Source organism: Pyrus communis, chromosome 1, assembly GCF_963583255.1.
Source record: "Pyrus communis chromosome 1, drPyrComm1.1, whole genome shotgun sequence".
Lineage (NCBI taxonomy): Eukaryota > Viridiplantae > Streptophyta > Magnoliopsida > Rosales > Rosaceae > Pyrus > Pyrus communis.
In genome coordinates, this window is record NC_084803.1 from 91,406 (window position 1) to 112,241 (window position 20,836).

Sequence of the window (20,836 nt, forward strand, 5' to 3'; positions counted from 1 at the left end):
TCGCAGTCGCAAGATAAAGAAGTCAACAACGGGCTCAACGCGACATCAACGAATTTTACACCTTGGCGGAGCTCGGTCGATGAGTTGGCACGCCCCGCATTCAACCGAAGGACGTAGTTAGCTTATTAGTTACTCGGCCTACGCGCCACGTAGGTTTTGTAATTTTTAGAGTCGACAGTGGCCCCTTTTTGTTTTGTTAATATTTGTTTGTGGGCGTTTGTCTTGTAAATTACCTTTGCTTCTTCGGAAAGGATTTACCAAAAAAAAAAAAAAAAAACAATATCACCACCCAACCATCGAACGTTTATGAGTGTTACTAGACCTACCCCATTGTCCTATTTTCTCACCCCCCCTTATAATTTCACTCACTATAGAAAGTTACAAATACTTAATACTCTTTCTCCACCCACTTTTATTCCTAAAATATCCAAGTACAATTAATATCATCCGACTCAATTTGACAACAACCTCTTTCCCACCAGAAATAATTTTTTCTCTCTGGAAATTTGGAGGGGAAGGCCTTGACGTGGCCCATTTTGACTAGGAGGAGGAGGATGAGTGACATCCACGGTTAAAGTTGAGTTTTATTATTTGTGAGTTCGATTGAGATGGAGGAAGGAAAAGATTAGGTTGAAGTGTCAAGCCGGTGGAGGATGGCTGCTGTCAAATTGGATAGGGTGGGTAACTCATGAATGTGGGGAGTTGATTACTGGGCTCTCCATTTTTCTTCTAAATTTTCAAAATTTCACTTTTTTTTTCTTTCAATTATACCAAGGCAGTAGCTAACAACAAAATGAAATTCAAAGAAATTAGATCTTTTTGAGTTTTGCAAAAACAAAGAGAAGAAACTAGGTTAGAATTATGGATAAGAAGATTCTGGACAGCGAGAGGTTTGAAAGAGGGAGGGGGATAGAAGGGTTTTAAATTATTTAGGTATTTACATCATTTGACATAGGGGTAAATATGTCATTAAAAATAAATTAAAAAAAGGAGTGGGAAATAGGAATTTTGGGGGTTGTGTGAATAACAGGACAAACAGACCAAAAGACAAGACAACCCTTGTCTTTCCCTTGTTTCTTTCCTTATTTTGCCATTTTTTTGCCCTTTTCTTCCCATTTTGCCACAGCACTCGCGCACAGACACAGCTCGAAAGAAAAGAAAGAAATAATAATGTGAAAACAAGAAAAAGAAAAAACAGAGATCGTCAACTGCCAATGCCATGGCTCATCTCCTTCCTCTCTCCTCTCCTTTATCCATCACTCTCTGCTTCTTTGCGTGGTTACAAGCTTTCGTGGTCGTCCATGGCAATAGTAATCTCACCCACCCTTCTCTCACCCCTATCAACCGCGATCTCTATCACTCCAGGTAACCTCTATTTTCTTTATCCAACATTTATTTCTTTACTGTTTTCCAATCGTTTTGCACTAACCTTGTATTTTGCCTGATTAATCTCGTCAGGCTCCTACGGACTTCTGCTGAATTGATAGTTACTGATTCATTTATTTTTGTTTAAATCTTGTGATGGGCTTTCTGTTTCTTTCTGTAATTTCTTGTTTCCCGACTCTATGGTTGGTTAGGTTGGTCAGAAATTGTAGCGAATCTTGGCTATTCCCTCCCTCACCTTTCAATTATTTGCCTTACTTGATGATGTGAACTTGTTATGAATTCCTCAGGCAATTTAATTTTAACCACGAAAACATAATCTACAATTAATGTATAACATCAAAGTTTTCCTTTTTATTGGTCTGCAGTGGGGATTTGATGGAAGAAATTAAAGCTCTCGTCTTTCGGCACCCAGAGGAGCTCTCTGTAGGTTTCCTTTGCCTTCTATCATTTTTTTCCCTTTGAAATTCATTTCGTGTTCTAATACTTTGATGCTAATGACAGTTGGATACAATTAAATCTCAAAACAAGGGCTACTCTGCTGAGATCGCAATAGTTACCTATAGTCGGAGAAGTCAAGAGACTGATGACCGGCCAAAATTTCGGATCCTTCTTGTAAGTTTTTTTCATGTATTTTTATAAGCTCGATTTGTTCTGACTATATTTTGCATAGCGGGCTGGCTGTTTATAGTCATAGATAATCTCAGATTGGTAATGGCTGGTGTTTTTGACAGATGATTCCTTGTATTCCAGAGTTTTGGGCAGCATGGAAGGGAGCTTATTACATCCGAGCTTGCATTGCGAATCCTATCAATCTGTAGTAAAGAACAGTTTCTACCCAACCTGGACCCAGCCTCCTTAGACAGTACCCTGGACAAGCTCTTGATAAAGGTGACATCTTTGTAATGTGCTGCAATTGTTAGCTATCTCTTTGGAGATAACTTTAAGAAGTTGGTCTTTTTTGAGTTCTGATATCTAATTTTATTTCAGGTGGTTCCAATAGAAAACTTAAACGGCCGTAAACTTGTTGAAGCAGGAGACCTCTGTGAGAGAAGAAATGGTAAAGCAATTGGTTTTCTGGGATCTAAAATATATACGCACCCAAGCACCCACGCGCGCGCACACACACACACATACAACATTATAAATAGAATTCTCTGTCAATCAAATGCTCCCCTATTATATGAAAGAACACTAATAAGAGATATTTTCATGGATAGCATGGCAATAGTAAAATGCCCCAGCGTGTGTGGTAATTCTTCAAGATTTTATGTCTGTATGCGTGCATGAATCCTTGATTTATTTATCACATCTTATAAAGATTGTTAAATGCTTAAATTTGCATACTGGACAGGGAGGGGAGTTGATCTCAACCGTAATTGGAGCGTAGATTGGGGCAAAAAAGAGAAGGTTAATCATACTATACTGCATTATCTTTTGAGTGTATTGATTAAGATGTCTTCTTCAGATGGATGTTCTTTAAGATTATAAAGCACTGCACTTAATATATAACCCACCGTTAGATGATGATGTAGTTTCAGTTATTGTTTCCTGCTTCCTCTCCTTAACTTCAGTATTCAACTGTCATTCCATTTCTTCTTTTTTGTGCTTAAGACTATTCTTTTGCTTTTATTTTGTATTTCTATCCCAGGATTATGATCCATATGAGGAAAATCCTGGAACTGCTCCTTTCAGCGAGCCTGAAACTCAGATAATACGGAAAGTTGCCGTGTCATTTGATCCACACATCTGGATTAATATACACTCTGGGATGGAGGTAGGTCACATAAACTTTCAATTAGTATTTCCTCATGTTGACTCCGAAGTCATATCAACCATTTTTGAAGTTAACGATTGATGCAATTCTGTTTTACCAAATGCAATATCACCCTATGATTTGCCACTTTATACTGTTTTTTTTTTTTTTTTTTTTCCAATTACCATTGAAGTGTCACAGTGATTCTCAATTTTACGTTTCATTTCAACTTAGGGTTGTGTACTCTGCATATGACACATTTCTTATATAGATTCGGGTTTGTTCAGGCTCTGTTTATGCCGTATGACCATAAGAACACAACCCCAGATGGAGTTTCCTCCCACCAGATGAAGTCATTGCTTGAAGAACTCAACCAACTGCACTGCCAAAAGCGTTGCATGGTTGGGTCTGGTGGAGGTTCTGTTGGGTTAGTATTACTAGCAGTCGTTATTGTTCAGTTGATTGTTACTATTGTTATCTGAAATTTTAAGATCAGCCTCTATACTTTTGTAACCATCTTTTGTGGTGGTAGCTGGACTGCAAGGCTAAGCCCTGCTGGATCTGAAATTTTAAGTGGTTTATTTGGATAAATAAACTTTACCACCACCCCTCCCCCCACATCTCTCCTCGAATTGTGAGCCAAAGTTTATAGGTTTCGATGCTTACTCTTTTAAAATGGTTATTATATGTTTTTTCATCAAGGTTTATTTCTAGGTACCTGGCACATGGGACAGCAACTGATTTTATGTTCGACATTGTAAGGGTGCCAATGGCTTTCACCTTTGAGGTTTGTCAAGTTATCCCTCATTTTTTCCTTCAAATTTCTGATCAAAAAGCAACTTGGAACTAGACAAATTTGCATCCTTTTTGTTGACTCAGATATATGGAGATGGAGCGGCCTCATCAAGAGATTGCTTCAAAATGTTCAATCCCACCGACTTCGTTACCTTCAATGTATGTCAGTTTTTTGGTCATCTTTTAAGTTTCAGCATGTATAGAGGCAACAGTCAATGAAAACAGTGTAAATCTTTTTCCTTTCAGAGAGTTCTCAATGAATGGTCTGCTGCATTTTTCACAATTTTTAAATTGGGGCCAGACCAGCTTGGTGAAAATTATTCAAAGGCTTCTGTGCCCACCTTATTAGACAAGTGGGTATCCATAGATGAGTATCTTGAAGGTTATTTAGTCGAGAGGAGTAGTAGATATGGAAAGAAGATGGAGGTGCTTGAACTAGGAATGCAGGAGATAAGAACATATTTCAGGCTCTTCTTGTTATCTTCTGTTCTGTTAATGTTCATGTTCTGTTCCAGAATTTCAAAAAGCAAGTGTGCTAGACCAATGGTTTCTGCTATTGCAATCTGATATTGAGAAACAACTCCATGTTAGAGGCTTCGTGCTGCACTGTATTGATCGACATGTTGTTCCGCACATTTCCTCCACCTCTCCATTGATTTTCAATACCGATTGTGAAACACCATGAGCAGCAAGAAGTTGAGGTCCATAATTTGAAGTGAATTTTTTTTATATTTCAAGTTCCTAGTTGTCATGGGAAAAAGGAGAAGCAAAAATAAGAAATATCATAGAGGGGTGGGGTGCATGCCAAATGTTTTAGAAAGGATGTCTCTTTAAGTTAAATTTTTTATTTTTTACACACGATACGAGCAATTGTTAAACCCATTGAGTGTGATTGTTTTATCTGTAATATTCAAAATATTCTTTTAATTTAAGTGATCATTTATTTGCTTGGATTGAATGTATGCTTGCATTATACTCGAATCTCTGAACAGCAGTTAATCGTTGTTCTTGATCACACCTTTGAACAACCAAGAGTTGATGTGACCACAGTGGCCTAACGCCTAACATACGCATATTCGTTTGCATACTTCCTTTTGAAATATGAACAAAAACACATACAATTTAGTTTTATAATTACATTTACTTTATGATGAAAAACAATCGGACAACTTTTTACAAGATACAAGCAATGAATCACATTTTATCTGGTGCAGCGGTGCATATGGAAAACAATTACAACCGAAAATTTGAGTGAGGTAATGGTAATGGAAATGGTGATGGGGGTGTATTTCTTCAGCTGTTCTTGTGTTTGTCACTAGGGTGTGCTGTGCTCGGTGTCATTGTTCCCAAACTCTGGAACACAATTTCCCTTGATGTTGGATACTCTTGCACGATGGCCAGTGTGAATCGTCGTTCCTGCAAAATGATCAGACTGTCAAAGATGGTGATTTACAGCCATTGGAGTCTGGAGATGCTGGCATGTGTGAAACTTATGACTAGCATAAAGATCAATGGGTTTGGCCTTAATCTTCATATCATACCTGACTAGGCCAAACATAGCAGGTGAACACATTTAACTGTGGCTGGATGACTCAAATCATGTCATTTAGGATCTGAGTGTCTGTTTCATGTATTTCAGCGCAGACCTTAACATAGCCCTAGCTTTCCTATCTGGAGTGCAACCAGACATAATCATTTCTTCATACACTGCTGGAACCTGAAACCAAAAACATGCAACTTGTACATTCGAATGAAACTTATAAGTGAAGGCCTGGCCGTCATGCATGCAACGACAATGCAAAGGTTATCTATGATAATATATGAAATTCATACCTTATAAAATTTAGCAACACGGATAAAGGTTTTCATAAGTGTAGTATACGTAACTACATATGGTTTCAGGTCCTGCAGTTACAAAGAAGCAAGATCAATTGTTGTACCAATCTGTGCAGTAACAGTAATTATGACAACATTAGAAATGACTTACATTTTCCTTCATGTACTGCAACACAGAAAAGGCCTCAGTATCCCTTCTATCTTCACCAAACGCATTGATTAACGAATTGAGAGCCAAGGGACTGGGTTTTAATCCATCTGCTCTCATTACCTTAAATGCGTTCAGTGCTTGCTCTGACAAACCCTGTCAAACATTCACATGGAAGATCAAATGGATGTTCAACCATCACACTCACGGTAAGAATCTTATCCAATTCACTATCAGGGATCCAAACACAAAGATAAAACTGGTAGTCTGAAGCAAGACGAATAGCCTTCTGGTTGATATCTATCTATAGCTTCAGCAATTGGAAATAAATACACACACACACACACACATTAACATTAGTGTTGATAAGACAACTTACTCTTTGTGCATAGGCATTAATTACGGCATTGTACATTGCCGGGGATGGTTTCATGCCTGCAGACTTCATAACCTCCAAACACTCTATTGCATCAGTAAATCTCCCCGACTTTCCATAAATGTCAACCAATGTGGTATACGTAACTATGTTGGGCAGTAAACCCTGAGCCTGCATCTTCCCCAACAAGCCTTTCACATCATCCCACCTTTGCTGCTCCCCAAAGGAATTGATCATGATGTTATAGGTGGTGGCGCAAGGGGCACACCCATTTTGCTGCATTTCCTCAAACAGCTCCTCTGCCCTTACATAGCGGCTTGACTTGCAATGACAATCTATAAGCGTATTCCAGGTGACAGTGTCTGGGTGGATTCCCTCAGATAGCATCCTTTCAAGGGTAGCCATAGCATGATCAAGACAATTGGACTTTCCAAAAGTGTCAATCATGACATTGTAAAAATGCCTATCAGGTCTTGCTCCACTGCTCTTCATCTCCCTCAAAACTTGGAACGACTTTTGCCACTCCCCTCTATCGCGGTAGCTGGCTAAAATCCTGCTGAAAACATAAGAATTGGTCTGCACATTGCCAGCTTCCATCTCTTTCAACACAATTCTTGTGCTTTCCCACCTGCCCGCATTCGCGTAGGCATCAATGAGCAGGCTGTAAGTGTGCTCATCGGGGGAAATGCCGCTCTTCTCCATCTAGGAGACGATGGATTCGGCATCTTTTAGTTGACCTGCCTTTACATAGCCTTTGAGGAGGGCATTGTAAGCCCTGGTCCTGGGTTGCAGTCCTCCTTCTCTCATTTCCTCGAAGATAGCTTCGGCTTCTATTATCCTGCCGGAATTCCCTAAGGATGAGATGACAGCAACCAGAGTGGCGGTTTTGGGGCTCAAGCCAGTGGCCTGGACCATGGCCAGAAGGTGCATAGCCTGGGAGGGCTCGCCGGCTTTAGCAAAAACAGCAATGATGTCGTTGAAGAGCTGGCCATCAATCTCAATGCTCTCGGACTCAATCTCCCTGTAGAGCTTGAGCATGATTGGAGAATCGATCTTGTTGGAGCGGGTGAGGGACTGAATGATCAAGCTGTAGTTGACAAAGTCGGAGCCGTAACCGTCCTGGCGCATGCGGGACATCAAATGGAGGGCCTTCTCGAGGTCCCCGTTATGAGCACAGGCGCCGATGAGGGCATTGTAGGTGAGGGGAGTGAGGGATTGGCGCTGGGAGAGCAAGAAGGCCTCGTAGAGCTTCTCGGAGCGGCCGAGGGCGTGGATGAGGATGGAGTAGAGGAGTTCGTAGGAGAAGCACAGGTTGTGCTTTTGGAGCCACGAAACGACGGCGTAGGCAAGTCCAATGGAGGAGGAGGAGGAGGCGCAGAGGGATTTGAGGAGAGAGTGCCAGAGTGGGGCGGGGACAGCGCCGTAGGACTGAGCCAGCTGGAACTCCGTCGGGTCGAGTGAGGTTGGGGAGCAGGAGGAGGAGGCGGAATCATCATCGGATGACATGGAGTTGGCGACGAACGTGAGGAGGGGACCGAAGTCGTGGGTGGAAGCGCCAGCTTGGTCGTCTCCAAAGCGTCGTGTCGAGGTTGAGGTTGAGGTTGGGGTTGAATGAATCGTAGTTGAGGAAGATGGAATTGGGGGCAGATGGGGTTCGGAAGAATTGGTCACGGCAGCGGCTGCGGTGGCGGACAGAGGCCAGACGTGGTGGTGGTGGCGGATGAGTATGGACGAAGTAAATTGAATGGAAGGGAAGCAAGTCGAACCTGGCAGTGGCACTGGCAGAAGCATCATCTTTACAATACCTTTGAATTTGATTGATTCAACTTACAAGTGAGAGAGCTGAGTTGAGCATCTACCTCCTCCGGCGGCTCCTCCTCCTCCTCCTCTCCTCCACCAAAGCAGTTAGTGGCGTTGCAGTTACGGATGGCTGTTAAGCGGCGAAAACCCCACGCAACTAATTGTTCAACTGGGTATGGTACTATGGTTACTGGTATTCTGTTGAGTATTTTATCGGTTTGATTTGTTTCTGGGGATAGTTTTGGTGGAGGGAAGGCCCAATCCGAGGGCCTATCTTGTGTGTTGCGGGACATGACGTACTATCCACATAAACCTTAGAGCTGCCACTTAACCTTTTCAGATTTTCTATTTACTCGATCTTAGATGTAGAACCACCTGATTGGAGCTACAAAAATGTTTCGCCTTTAAAATTGGAAGCTTAAGTGTATCCCTAAAGAAATTTAAAGATGTCAAATTCAAAATCTCAAATTTTAATTTGATAGTCGATTGACAGTTTAATATATTATCAATATTTTTTTTTCATCACGTGTGTCAAAATTTATTGTTTTATTTATGTTTTTTTTTTAAATGATAAAAATTGAGTTATTGTTGACTTAAAAATAATAAAATAATACTTAAATATACTAGCTTTTAAGGTAAAGCAAGTGGAATGCCAGGGTTGAGACTCCCTTCCTTGCTAGCCACAGACACCGGCATCGGCTAGGGTTTCTCTGCTGTAACAATCCCAATGGGGGGTTCACGAGCATCACTTCCTCCGAACTAAGCAGCATCACCTCTCTCCACAAAACTTGAGGAGATGGTAATTGATCTTCACGACTAATAAGTCTACTGTAGTCTCTAGTCTGTCTAACAGGATTGACATTTGTAATTTCTTCGAAATGAAACTCTAGTAAGTCAATGAAACTCAAATTTCTTTAATATTGATTTTGGTTTAGCACATACATTAATGGCATAGATTTGATGATCTTTATTTCACTAATTAATGTCAGGGACCCGGATGAGAAACAGAGTTGCCTTCTGCCTACAGCCTGTCTATGGTATTCTGATGGCAACAGAAAGAGGACTAGGGTTTAAAGAAACAAAAGCAAGGAAGTGAGGATCATGCTCTCATATAGCCATGTCTTGCTCATCTAGATAAATCCAGGCTTCAACTCCATGCCCCGACCTTGTATCCATTAAAACCACCATATTCATGCACACAGGCTCTTCTGCACCCCTCTTTCCTCCAACACATGACACCCACGACGGCTTTCCCCACCCAAAATCAACTTCATAAAGACCAAATTTGCACCAGCTCCTAAATCCTATATAATCCAGGCTCTGTCCATCAGCTGCATCTGCACTTGTGCGAGACAAAGTCTCTCTTATCTCCTTGAAAGGCTCACAGAATTTGGTGAGCCCTCTAGTCCCATCTCCTTGTAGGCTTTGTACAAAATCACCATCAAGTTTGCTTATTGCTTCCCTCACATGCTTCGCCAACTTACCCAACTCATGATCACGATCATCATCCACATGAGCTAAGTTGTCCTCCTTTTGATAATGATCTTCAGTACTGCATTGTGACAGCACGGCAGCCATGGACAGAAAATTTCCCATAGTGTATTCGGAAAATGGTGGCACAGCTCTTCGACGCAAATTCACAGCGTGTGTTATCAGAGATGTCCGGTTCTGAACAATATTAGGTTTGGTCTTCAAGTTAAGGGCAGCCATAATGTTCTTCCAGATGAGTGCCGTGACAACCTCCATACGCGTTGGATTTGGCACCCTTGAGCTGGCTGCTTTTCTCTTGAGTGTGGCCAGAGCAGGAGTATCAAATACAATTCTCCTTGTAACACAGTTTCCCACTTTCAGGAAGCAGTAGTACAAAGCCATCATCGCTTCTCTTGGGTTTGCATCATTTTGGGGAAACAAAGATGGTGCATCAAACTTACCCTTTGTATAAATATAATGAGTATAAGGAGTCGCTATGTAGCGAAATGTTGCGGCAGCCCAAGCTTTGAGGAAGGCGCTCAATGCGGTTCCATCAACAACCATTTGTGAGATAAAGGCACCCAGAACGAAACCGCCGCATGCAAAGTTGGTGATTTGCATCATAGCTACCTGAGCTCCGGGAGCTGCTTCGTGCCAACTAGCCTCACCGGGAAGGAACTGACTGATGAAGGAGAGATCAGGATGGTTGAGAAACTGGGAGAGATTGGAGTCAACCTCGGCCTCTACGTAACGAGCCCCCAATCAATCGAAAGACTCTCTCTAATTCTACCGGCAAGTGGGTGAAAGTGAGTCAAGGTTTCTGAGAGGGATTGCTTTAGCAGTTGTGACCTCGTTGGAGTAGTTATATTAATATTAATGGGGTGAATGGAGGAGGAGGGGTGAAAGAAGAGGATCATGGGTACATAGACGGAGGGAATGAACTGGTCCAAGAGGGAGAGCTTGTGGGTTCTCAGGTGTTGGGGTGTTGGGGAAGAGGGTTTGATGCACTCATCGGAAATTATCTTGACTTGCATCATGGACGTCAACATCTTGATTAGCTCAATTAGCTAGGTAGGTGATAGATGATTCAGTTCCTGATGACTGATGATATTATATATGTAACACTAGCTAGCCAGGAGAGCTAGTGATTTCCTCTATTAAGAGCAACTCCAGCGTTGGAGCTCTCCCCCCTGGCAATACACTATTCAATCCACCTAATGAACAGTAACTGCCCTTAATGAACAATAAGTAGCCCTGGCAATAGAATTTGCATCTCCACCGTTACACTTCAATAGCCCTGGCAATAGGCAATAAAATATTAGTATTTTTTTTATTTATAAAATAATACAAAATAATTTTAATTGTAATATCGGATAAGATTTTTAATCGTTCTCGTTGCGCCACGTGTCATTATCCGAAGTATTATTAAATAATACAAAATATTACAAAATAATACAATTATTGGTGATGGATTTCTGATAAGATTATTAACTAATCACGTCGCGCCACGTGTCATAATCGGTTCACAATCTTTGAGGATAGATTTCCATCAGATTTTTAACGAATGACGGCATGCCACATGTCATAATCTGTTTACAATCTTTGAGGATAGATTTCCATCAGATTTGTAACGAATGACGGGATGCCACGTGGCATTATGCACAACCTAATCCTTTCTGAATCCTCTATATAATCCATCATCCATCCTCACAAATCTCACACCAAAATTCTCAAGCTCTCTATCATTATTCATAGTTTCTGCTTCCTTATTCACAAAAATTTGTATCATTATTCATAGTTTCTGTTTCTTTCTTTCAATGTCTTCTTCTTCTTCCTCAAGGATGATGTGGGAATTCAATCAGGAAGAGGAAGAATTGTTTAACGAATCAGAAGCAACATTCAATCACCAGGGGGTAAGAAATGAGAGGGAAGAGGATGAGGAGCGTCAAATGAAAGATGACAAAGTAAGAAGGGGCAGAGCCTCACATTCCCGTCGAGTCATCCAAGCTGCGGCTCAGATCTGCAGGCCCAGCCGTTCCGGAAACCTTGATAGAAGCAGGCAACGACGAGGTATGGAACTATTGGATGATTATTTTGTTCCTAATAGTGCATTCCCTAATACGTACTTTAGACGTCGTTTTAGAATGGAACGACATTTGTTCAACAAAATCATGATTGCTGTTTGCAACCATGATTCTTATTTTGTGCAAAAAAAAGATGTTTTTGGTGCTATGGGTCTACTGCCTGAGCAAAAAATTACTGCTGCCTTGCGGATGCTTGCATATGGAGCATCTGCAGACCAAGTGGATGAGATAACGAGGATGGGGCAATCAACCATTCTTGAGTCCCTGATGAGGTTTTGCGGAGCAATCGAATCTATCTACACCGCTGGGTACCTCCGCAAACCTACACACATGGACTTGGAGCGGCTGTTGAAGAAGGCGGAGATGCGTGGCTTTCCTGGGATGATTGGAAGCATTGATTGTATGCACTGGACGTGGAAAAACTGTCCAAGTGCATGGCAAGGCGCTTACGGGGACAGAAAAGGAGCAAAAAGTATCATTCTGGAGGCGGTGGCATCTTTTGATACATGGATTTGGCACGCCTTTTTCGGGGTCCCGGGAGCTCAAAATGACATCAACGTCCTTGCCCAATCCCCAGTGTTCAACGATGTCCTGCAAGGAAAGGCACCAAAAGTTACGTATGAGGTCAACAGACGTATGTATGACGGACCATACTACCTAGCTGACGGCATCTACCCCCGCTGGTCAACATTTGTCAAAACAGTGCCACGTCCACGAAGTGCAAAGGAAAAACACTTTGCAAGCTGTCAAGAGGGGTGCAGGAAGGATGTGGAGCGTTGTTTCGGTATCCTCAAAGCTCGCTGGGCGATCGTCAAGGGTGCTGCCAGATTGTTTGATGTAGAGTCGCTTCGCTCCATCATGATGACGTGCATCATTCTTCACAACATGATTGTGGAAGATGAGTACGATTATGAAGATGTTGATGAATATGAGCCAGACCCGATGAACAATTCAAGAACACGTATATATTGTGCTCATGACGCCACCGATGAGCCTGTGCAACATGAGCCATTACAAAGGGATGGACGTTACAATGAAAGGCTCATTCAACGATATACTGCATTTCAAATGCCAGACATGCACAATGCCCGACAAATTGACTTGATAGAGCACCAGAGGGCATTGAAACAAGCTGAAGATAATTAAGTTCATTTAGTGTGTTTTTTTGAATTTGGTATGTTTATGTTATTTTATTTGGTGTGTTTTATTATTTGGTATGTTTATGTAATTTTTTTTATGTTTATGTTTATGTAATTCTTAGTATATGTAATTCTTAGTATGTTTATGTTTATGTTTATGTAATTTTTTTATGTTTATGTTTATGTAATTTTTTTATGTTTATGTTTATGTAATTCTTAGTAAATGTAATTCTTAGTATGTTTATGTTTATGTTTATGTAATTCTTAGTATGTTTATGTTTATGTTTATGTAATTTTTTTTATGTTTATGTTTATGTAATTTTTTTATGTTTATGTTTATGTAATTCTTAGTATATGTAATTCTTAGTATGTTTATGTTTATGTAAAGGACTTTTAATTAGAACCATGGACTTTTAATTATTTTATACAAGGACTTTTAATTAGAACGATGGACTTTTAATAAATAACTTACCAAATAAATTTGAATAAATATTCAAGAAATTGGAAACAACATAAATAATACAAACAATAAATAATAAATTACAACCCAAAGTGATTGAAAAATTATGGGCTCCGATTACAAAAAGTACTCTATTCATCATCACTTAACCAATTTGTGGTGCTAGGATGATCTTCTCTTGTGGTGCTAGAACCACCTTGGCTTGCTATCGTTTCTCTTGCACGCCTCCTTCGCACCACATCCGCTTTCTCTAACTTCCAAAAATATTTTGAATTTGGAGACTTCCCTTCTAAAGACATGTTCATAATCTCACGATCTTGTTGAGCCCGTCTTTCTTCTCTAACATGTTCCCTTTCTTGCCTAAGTAGCTCTCTTTCTCTCTCATTAGCATAAAATTCTCTCTCAACAACTGCTTGTTTTGATGCCTCTCTAGCCTTATCAGCCTCATCTTTCGCCATGTCCCTCGCCAAAGTCAATTCACCTTGGCGAGTAAGTTCTTCCATGAACTTTGCATAATCGTTCTTCGAAGCACTCCTTTTTCTCTTTGAAGCCTTCTTACCTTCAGGCCTAATTGGAAAACGGGTCGAACCCGACGCTTGTTCAGGGAGGGGCGTTTCGGGCACTTGTTCTGCATCATCTTCATTAACATGATCGGGTGTAGAGTGTAGAGGGGTGCTGTTCATGTGCACTTCTGGACCGACGTGCACAATTCTAAATTTAGGACAATCTTTGACAATATTCCAACATTCCCACCGGTTGAATGATTTATTTTTGCTTTTGGTTTTGGCAGCGTACCAAGCTTGTGCTTGAAGTTCCTACACAATAAAAATAAGTAACAAATAAATAATACAAATAAGTAAGAAGGCTTCAAATTTAGTAAATAATGAAAATAAGTAACAAATAAATAATATTAATGAAAATAAGTAACTAGCAAATATATACATATATATATAAGTAACAAATATAATGAAAATAAGTAAGAAGGCTTCAAGTTTAGTAAATAATGAAAATAAGTAACAAATAAATAATATTAATGAAAATAAGTAACTAGCAAATATATATATATATATATATATATATGTCATGATAAGTAACAAATATAATGAAAATAAGTAAGAAGGCTTCAAGTTTAGTAAATAATGAAAATAAGTAACAAATAAATAATATTAATGAAAATAAGTAACTAGCAAATATATATATATATATATATATATATATATATATATGTCATGTTAATCATAACATGGGGCTAGAGTTCCAAGTTTAGTAAATAAATAATACAAACAAACAAAAAATAAATAATACAAACAACATAATTATAATGTAACAAATAAGTAACAATAAATAATAAATTTTGTACGTAACGAATAAATAATACAAACAATAAATTATATTGTTACCTGATCCGAGTAATTTTCTCCACTTCGAATATTACTACTAGCTTGTGCCAAAGCGTCTCTCCACGTACTAAACGATTGGCTAAGTAATTTCCAACGACTGGACATCGATTCTTTGGTTCTTTTCCCACCAATTTTCCCAAGAAAATTGGTATGAATAAGACTCCACATTTCTCGCAACTGCATCTCATTACCCGTAAGCGAACTATGAGTAACTTCAACCCAGCTAGTACATAACGCAACATCTTCAATAAGCGACCAATTCGTACCTGCACCAGTGGTCATTTTGTTGAAAAAAAATGGATTCAAACTTTGAGACAAAGGTGAGAATGTGATTGAAAGTAGTTGAGAAAATATGAAATTGTTGTGTAAGGTAGATGATAATGAGAAGGTATTTATAGAAAAGTAAAAACAATTTTTTTTACAATTTTTTTCAGATTTTTCAGATATTTTTTTGAATTTTTTTGAATTTTTTACAATTTTTTTTAATTTTTTATTCAATTAATTAATCTCTGCCGTTGGATATAAAAAAATTTGAATTCCAACGCTCCAGATTGTGCCACGTGGCACAACGGTAACTTTTCAGATTTTTAAAACTATTTTTTCATTTATTTTTTTATTTATAAAGCATTTTAATATCCACCGTTGATCTCAGATCGAACGGTGGATATTAAATCTGACTTAAATTTTTTTTTTTACCGTTGAGATCTAATGGTCCACATTAAGTGACCGTTAAGATCTAACGGACTGTGGGAAGCCACGTGGCTTCCCAACGGTCACTGACAAAACCCTTTTTTTTCTGTCGGGACGCGCCCCCACGTGCAGGTGGGGTGCACGCGCCTGACACAAAAAAATAAAATATTAGGCTGACGCCACCCTGGCGTCAGCATGACGTCATCCCCACCTCGGGCTCAAGGGCTGGCAATCCCTCACGGGCCCTTTGCTCGGGCCTCCCCCTTCCGCCGGGCTTCCTCACGCTGGAGGCCTGCCACCGGCCCTCGGGCCTTTGTTTTGCACATTGTCCCCCGAGCAATTTGCTACGGTGGGAATGCTCTAATGGTCAAGGATTTCAACATCTGATACCATCATCCGTCTGGATCTCTTTTAGGATTTTCTCTACTAGGACTAGGATGTATTGTGCTCGACTTTAATATTCTATTAATTGCTAAGGATTTTATGATTAATCCGGATTCTGTGCTAGGATTTCCGATTTCCTCTACTAAGATGTGCCTGCCAAGTCTATTAATTAATTATTAAGATTTTCATGTCCTTAACCAACAAAAGTAACAAATCACTTTGCGAAATAAAATAAAAAAGATTTCTTGACTACTGTAACAAAAAAAAAAAAAATCATCAAATCGTATTCCTTTATCATACATCGTGCAGTCAATTTTCGTCAAGTATTGTTCATATTTAATTTTAAATAAAAGTATTTAAAATAATTTCTAACCATACCATGTACGATGAACAAACACGATTTGAGTATCTCCAGAATCCTCACAAAAAGGAAAAGGATTTCGCAGTCCCTTCCGAGACATCCGATGGAAATTATAGACTAACAGATGAATATCAAAAATAGAGACCGGAAGAATTTGTAAAAAGGAAAACCTCTGAAAAAAAATGATAAAAGAAATAGTAAGGCAAAGTAAAAAAAAAAAAGAAAAGGCGCAGGCTTGGGCCTCTTTATCGGGCTGTTTGGATTGGATCACACAGTGTTCGCAGTTGGGACTTGGCAGTTGGGCCTCTTTATTGCTAAAAAGGAAAGAATTGTAATTTGGAGTTTCTTGCTAAAAGTAAAGGATCCCGGGCCGCCTCCTAATTCATCTCTCAAATTTTTTTCTCTCCTACTTCCATTCCTGCTGGCATCTCTTTGGAACCCTCAGTTTCGTCCACATTCTAAGGAACACATACCAGTAGCTCAACTAGGACCACCAGCATTCTAGATCCCCTCTCATAAACTTTCACGCCTATTTTGTAATTCTTTCCGGAGTAATTAAACATTTTCTCCTGGAGGCAATTCTGCGAGCTTCGGAGGAGTCCAAGTACTCGTTCCATATCAAAACGAACTTCGATATCGCGAATCCTGTATTCAACAATCATCAGCCAATACAGCAGCTTCGCAAATTCCCATGCAGTTGTCTCTTTTACTCTTGTCTGTACCAACACATACCAGTTGTTGATCCTTTTATTTTTATTTTTATTTTTTTGGAAAATACTTCCATTACAGGAAGGATTGCCCGAAACTTAAACCGCAAGTTAAAGACGGCTCATTCCAGAGGCAAACCTTCATTTGGCGAGGATCAGAAACAGCCAAAAGCCGCTTGATGAATGTATTCATCGCAACCACAACATCGTCTCCAGCACTGCTCGTCAGTTACTTCGAATTTGAAGACATTTAACCAAGGGTCACAGAGAGATTTATGGACCTTTATAAATAAATCTACTAATTTCAGAAGCAATAATGACTAACTATGATTGTTTTTCTCGTTTGAAAGAATCACAGTAGTACAATTCACACATTAGATAGCTACAATATGTTGTGGATGATGGCGCAGCCAACTAGTAAGATCTTTTCAACCTAAAAATTTACCTCAGACAATAACAGTAAAAAATTAATAATAGTAGTGTGGGTCTTGAGATGTTCTAACAAAAAGCACTTAGAATTTAGTCATAAGCCTACCATGCTCAGCTGCCACCCACGAACCTAAACATTTAGCCAACCGAAAGTAGTTGGGATAAGCAGACGGGATGTTGTTGTAAGAAACCTAATTGGACTAAACTAAATTGTATAAGGAAGAAATGCAGTTGCCAATTGTACAAACTGGTGGGAGTTGTAAACGTGTAAAACTGCTTCCTATAATCAAGGAATATGTGGTGATTGTGATCACAAATCAACTTGCAATCTGAAACTGCAAATAACTGTAAAGAACCAACACTCCACGATAGATGGAAGTTGGCAAAGGTTATACTTATAAAAAGGACTCCCTGCTCACAAAGAAAACGTTCTATAATCAGGGTTCTATCACCATTGGAACATAAGGTCTTGAGTGAGTAGAAGAATTCTTATGTGTTACCAGTAAACACACCCTGCACCAGGTTTTTCAGTTGGTGTTGATGCTGTCTTTGTTGCTGGGCAGATGGGTTCTCAGGTATGGTCGATCTCTTTTTAATGCCAACTCTTGTAATGTTATATGTAAGATATGTTGTTTGTGATCCTTGTTGAAGACTAACCATTTATAGTTCCTACAGTTGTTTACCTTTAAATTTTGGGGTTCAAGAGACTTGAGATATTACAACAATTCATTTTGTCCGCCCGAGGATTTCCTACCAACTTGGTTATTTAGTTCCTCAATCTCTGCTTCAAGTAACTCAATGTACTTCTTAGCATCTATTCTCTCAGGGCCAGAAACATTATTCCACCTAATAACTTCACCTGACACGTTCTTCTGTGTACCAGGTGCATAATCTGGTGCATCCTGTGACAGTCACTGGGCACCATTTAAAGTTTGTACGGCGGAACCTCTCATAAACTAAAATAGAAAGATTGAAAAAAGTCCTATAAACGACTATGAAAAATGTATCAGAAACATCTGAATAGTGAATGTCACAAAGAGTTTGCATGTTAATAACGCAGGGGTCAGATGACTGAACTTGCCATCAGGGCCTAATTTCTGTGCCATCAAAAAAACACAATAACAAATAAATGGTAAGCCAAAGCCTTCAAAAACAAGGTATGGTTTTTCTTCGGTAAATGGTAATGTAGTAAAAGGTTTCCTCAACGGCCAAAAGGATGAGTATGGTTCATAAATAGAACTTGAAAAAAAATGAGAAAAATATTACCTTCTTATCTTGCACATCAGGAAGAGCAGCTGGCTGCTCTAAACCTTGCTGAAGTTCCAACCTGTACTGTGCATTCTGAAACATATATCCCGTCATCATGATACTGTACATGAGTTGTGCAAGATTTTCTGCGACCTGAGATGGAAGTCAACCAATCCCACTGAGTACATAAATTCCTTAAATGCAACAACTCAGAAAACATGCACATGGAATTTGCATCAGTTTAAATCAGTCAGCCACCCAAATTCCAACATAAGGAACCCATCAGATAAGATGTTACTATACTCAAGCTGCTATGGTGACGAAAAGAAAGAATAATAGTTATAGACTTACGGGGGTTAGTGTCACTGCAAAAAATTGTGGGGGTAATGTTCCAATCATATTTGTCACTGTTTGGCGCGTTGCACCAACAACCTACATGAGTAAGCGTGAAAAGTGTTGTCAATTCAGTGAGAAGGCATGGAAATTGCATAAGTAATAGTAATAAACCCTCATTGACATTAAGATGGTATGCACTAATGGCAAATAAACATATAAAATACCTCCCCTTTACAAACAGCTCCATGAATTCTGGCTGCACATTTTTTACATACTCCAACAGAATTTCTCTCCTGCTCTTTGGCTGTCGAGTTGAAGAAAGTAGCCAGCAACAGCAAGTAGTTCAGTCAATGATATGAGCTAGCTAGTAAAACAATCATCTATGTGTTTCAACTAAATATTTGGCGATGAGTGATGAGCATCGTCACCCATTCAGCGTAATTAGTAAAAACATGTTCCATGAAAAATCATGTAAACTGATTATTACCACACTTCTAAGTGTGCATTTGGTGCACCAGACAAACAAGAGCACACTTAACTAGTTTCAAAGACCTAACGAGATCAAACAAACGCGCCCTAAATGTTTATTTCAGATGTGGCACGAAGTAGAGTGTCAGCAACAAAACTGTTTCGTCTCGTCTGGAACGGTGGGCTATAGCATGAGAAGTGTTTTGAGTTTTTTAACATTAAAAATACTAATTAGTTGGGCTACTGTATCACTTTTTATTACCCTAATCCATTTAACTAATGAAAAACCTGAAGAGAAATGCTTAAGAGGCTCTCTCAAAAATGTAATTTTTCATGGCCTAAAGTGGAAGCCAAAATAGAATCCTTGCAGTAAGAAACCACAGGCAACAAGCACAGGCAAGCACACCAACACCAATTCCTGTAGGGAGTGGGAGAGAGTGTCGAAGAGGGAAAGTGTCGAAGGAATGATAGAGGCAATGAAGGGTTTTTTCTAGGGAAAATTAGAATTTCGTACAGTTAACTATATCATTGAGATTAAACATTTGTGCATTTTTAAAATTTGATTAAAGTGCTTGAACAATAACCACCTCAAGCTAAATTACATATCATTATTATATTTTTAAATTAAAATATTTTTTGAATTTATCATTTTATCTGCATAATGCATTTTTCTTTATTTAGTGGAGATATTAGTAATTAAACTATATTTTCTCTTATTCCAAATATGTTTTTTCGACCACAATATTTTTTTTTTATGCAAACATTTAATATTATTTCTTTTTCCAAGTGGTTTTTTTTTTTTTTCAAATAGTTGGTGATCAACATAAAAGCTCTGGGTAAATTTTTTCAATTTTTTTTGCTGTTTTTTTAAATACAGTTGTTGGCAAATTATTATTAGGTACAATACATTACGTATATATTATTTGTGGGAATTTACAAAAATCATTAATTAGTATGTTTATTTGCAATTTTGGTACGTTTGATTTGATACATATTGTTAATATTGATACATTTTATTTTGAACACATTGTGTATTGGTACTTTTAAATTATTCTCAATCCTATTTTCTCTTAACGTACTAAAAGAAAAACTTATTTCGGTACATTTGATTTTGTGGAATTTAAAAATATTTTAAACTATTTTGGAAAGAAAATATCTTAAATTGTAGATAATTATTGCTAAATTGTAGCATTATTGTGAAAATAAATTGAATCTAACCTTTTTTTTTTTTTTTTTTTTACAATTATCTCTAATGGAGACGAGTGTAATTAAAAGGCTAGATTATAGGAAATTTGTTACAATACAATGTGCATATAGCACCAAAATTATGAAAAAAAAAGTTTAATCAAATCACTAAAAGATATGAATGTTTGATCTAAAAAATTCAAAACCGAGGATCCTATATCAAAAGATCCATTTTTTTCTAAATATTGTATAATTTTATATATATATATATATATACATTTTTTTCTTTTTTTTTGGTACGGCACAATAATACCATCGGTTATAGTATCGAATACTAATGTCTTATCAAAAAATTTCGGTTCGGTACAATACCGTGCCATT

General features: G+C 38.6%; 1 protein-coding gene and 3 pseudogenes across 1 annotated transcript; 1 reads left to right on the plus strand and 3 right to left on the minus strand.

Moving 5' to 3' along the window:
* Positions 1–1,143: 1,143 nt before the first annotated feature.
* On the plus strand, positions 1,144–4,884 carry LOC137715926 (uncharacterized). Its single transcript, XM_068455292.1, has 11 exons — positions 1,144–1,365; positions 1,752–1,809; positions 1,888–1,998; positions 2,137–2,274; positions 2,374–2,443; positions 2,738–2,793; positions 3,035–3,160; positions 3,427–3,566; positions 3,854–3,926; positions 4,019–4,093; positions 4,181–4,884. The coding sequence occupies exons 1-11, from the start codon at positions 1,220–1,222 to the stop codon at positions 4,499–4,501; spliced, it is 1,314 nt and encodes a 437-aa protein (XP_068311393.1). The 5' UTR covers positions 1,144–1,219; the 3' UTR covers positions 4,502–4,884.
* Positions 4,885–4,996: 112 nt separating this feature from the next.
* Positions 4,997–8,291, minus strand: LOC137715916 (pentatricopeptide repeat-containing protein At5g42310, chloroplastic-like; annotated as a pseudogene).
* Positions 8,292–9,126: 835 nt separating this feature from the next.
* On the minus strand, positions 9,127–10,601 carry LOC137741335 (stemmadenine O-acetyltransferase-like; annotated as a pseudogene).
* A 6,036-nt stretch (positions 10,602–16,637) lies between these two features.
* Positions 16,638–19,112, minus strand: LOC137741451 (uncharacterized; annotated as a pseudogene).
* Between the last annotated feature and the right edge of the window lie 1,724 nt (positions 19,113–20,836).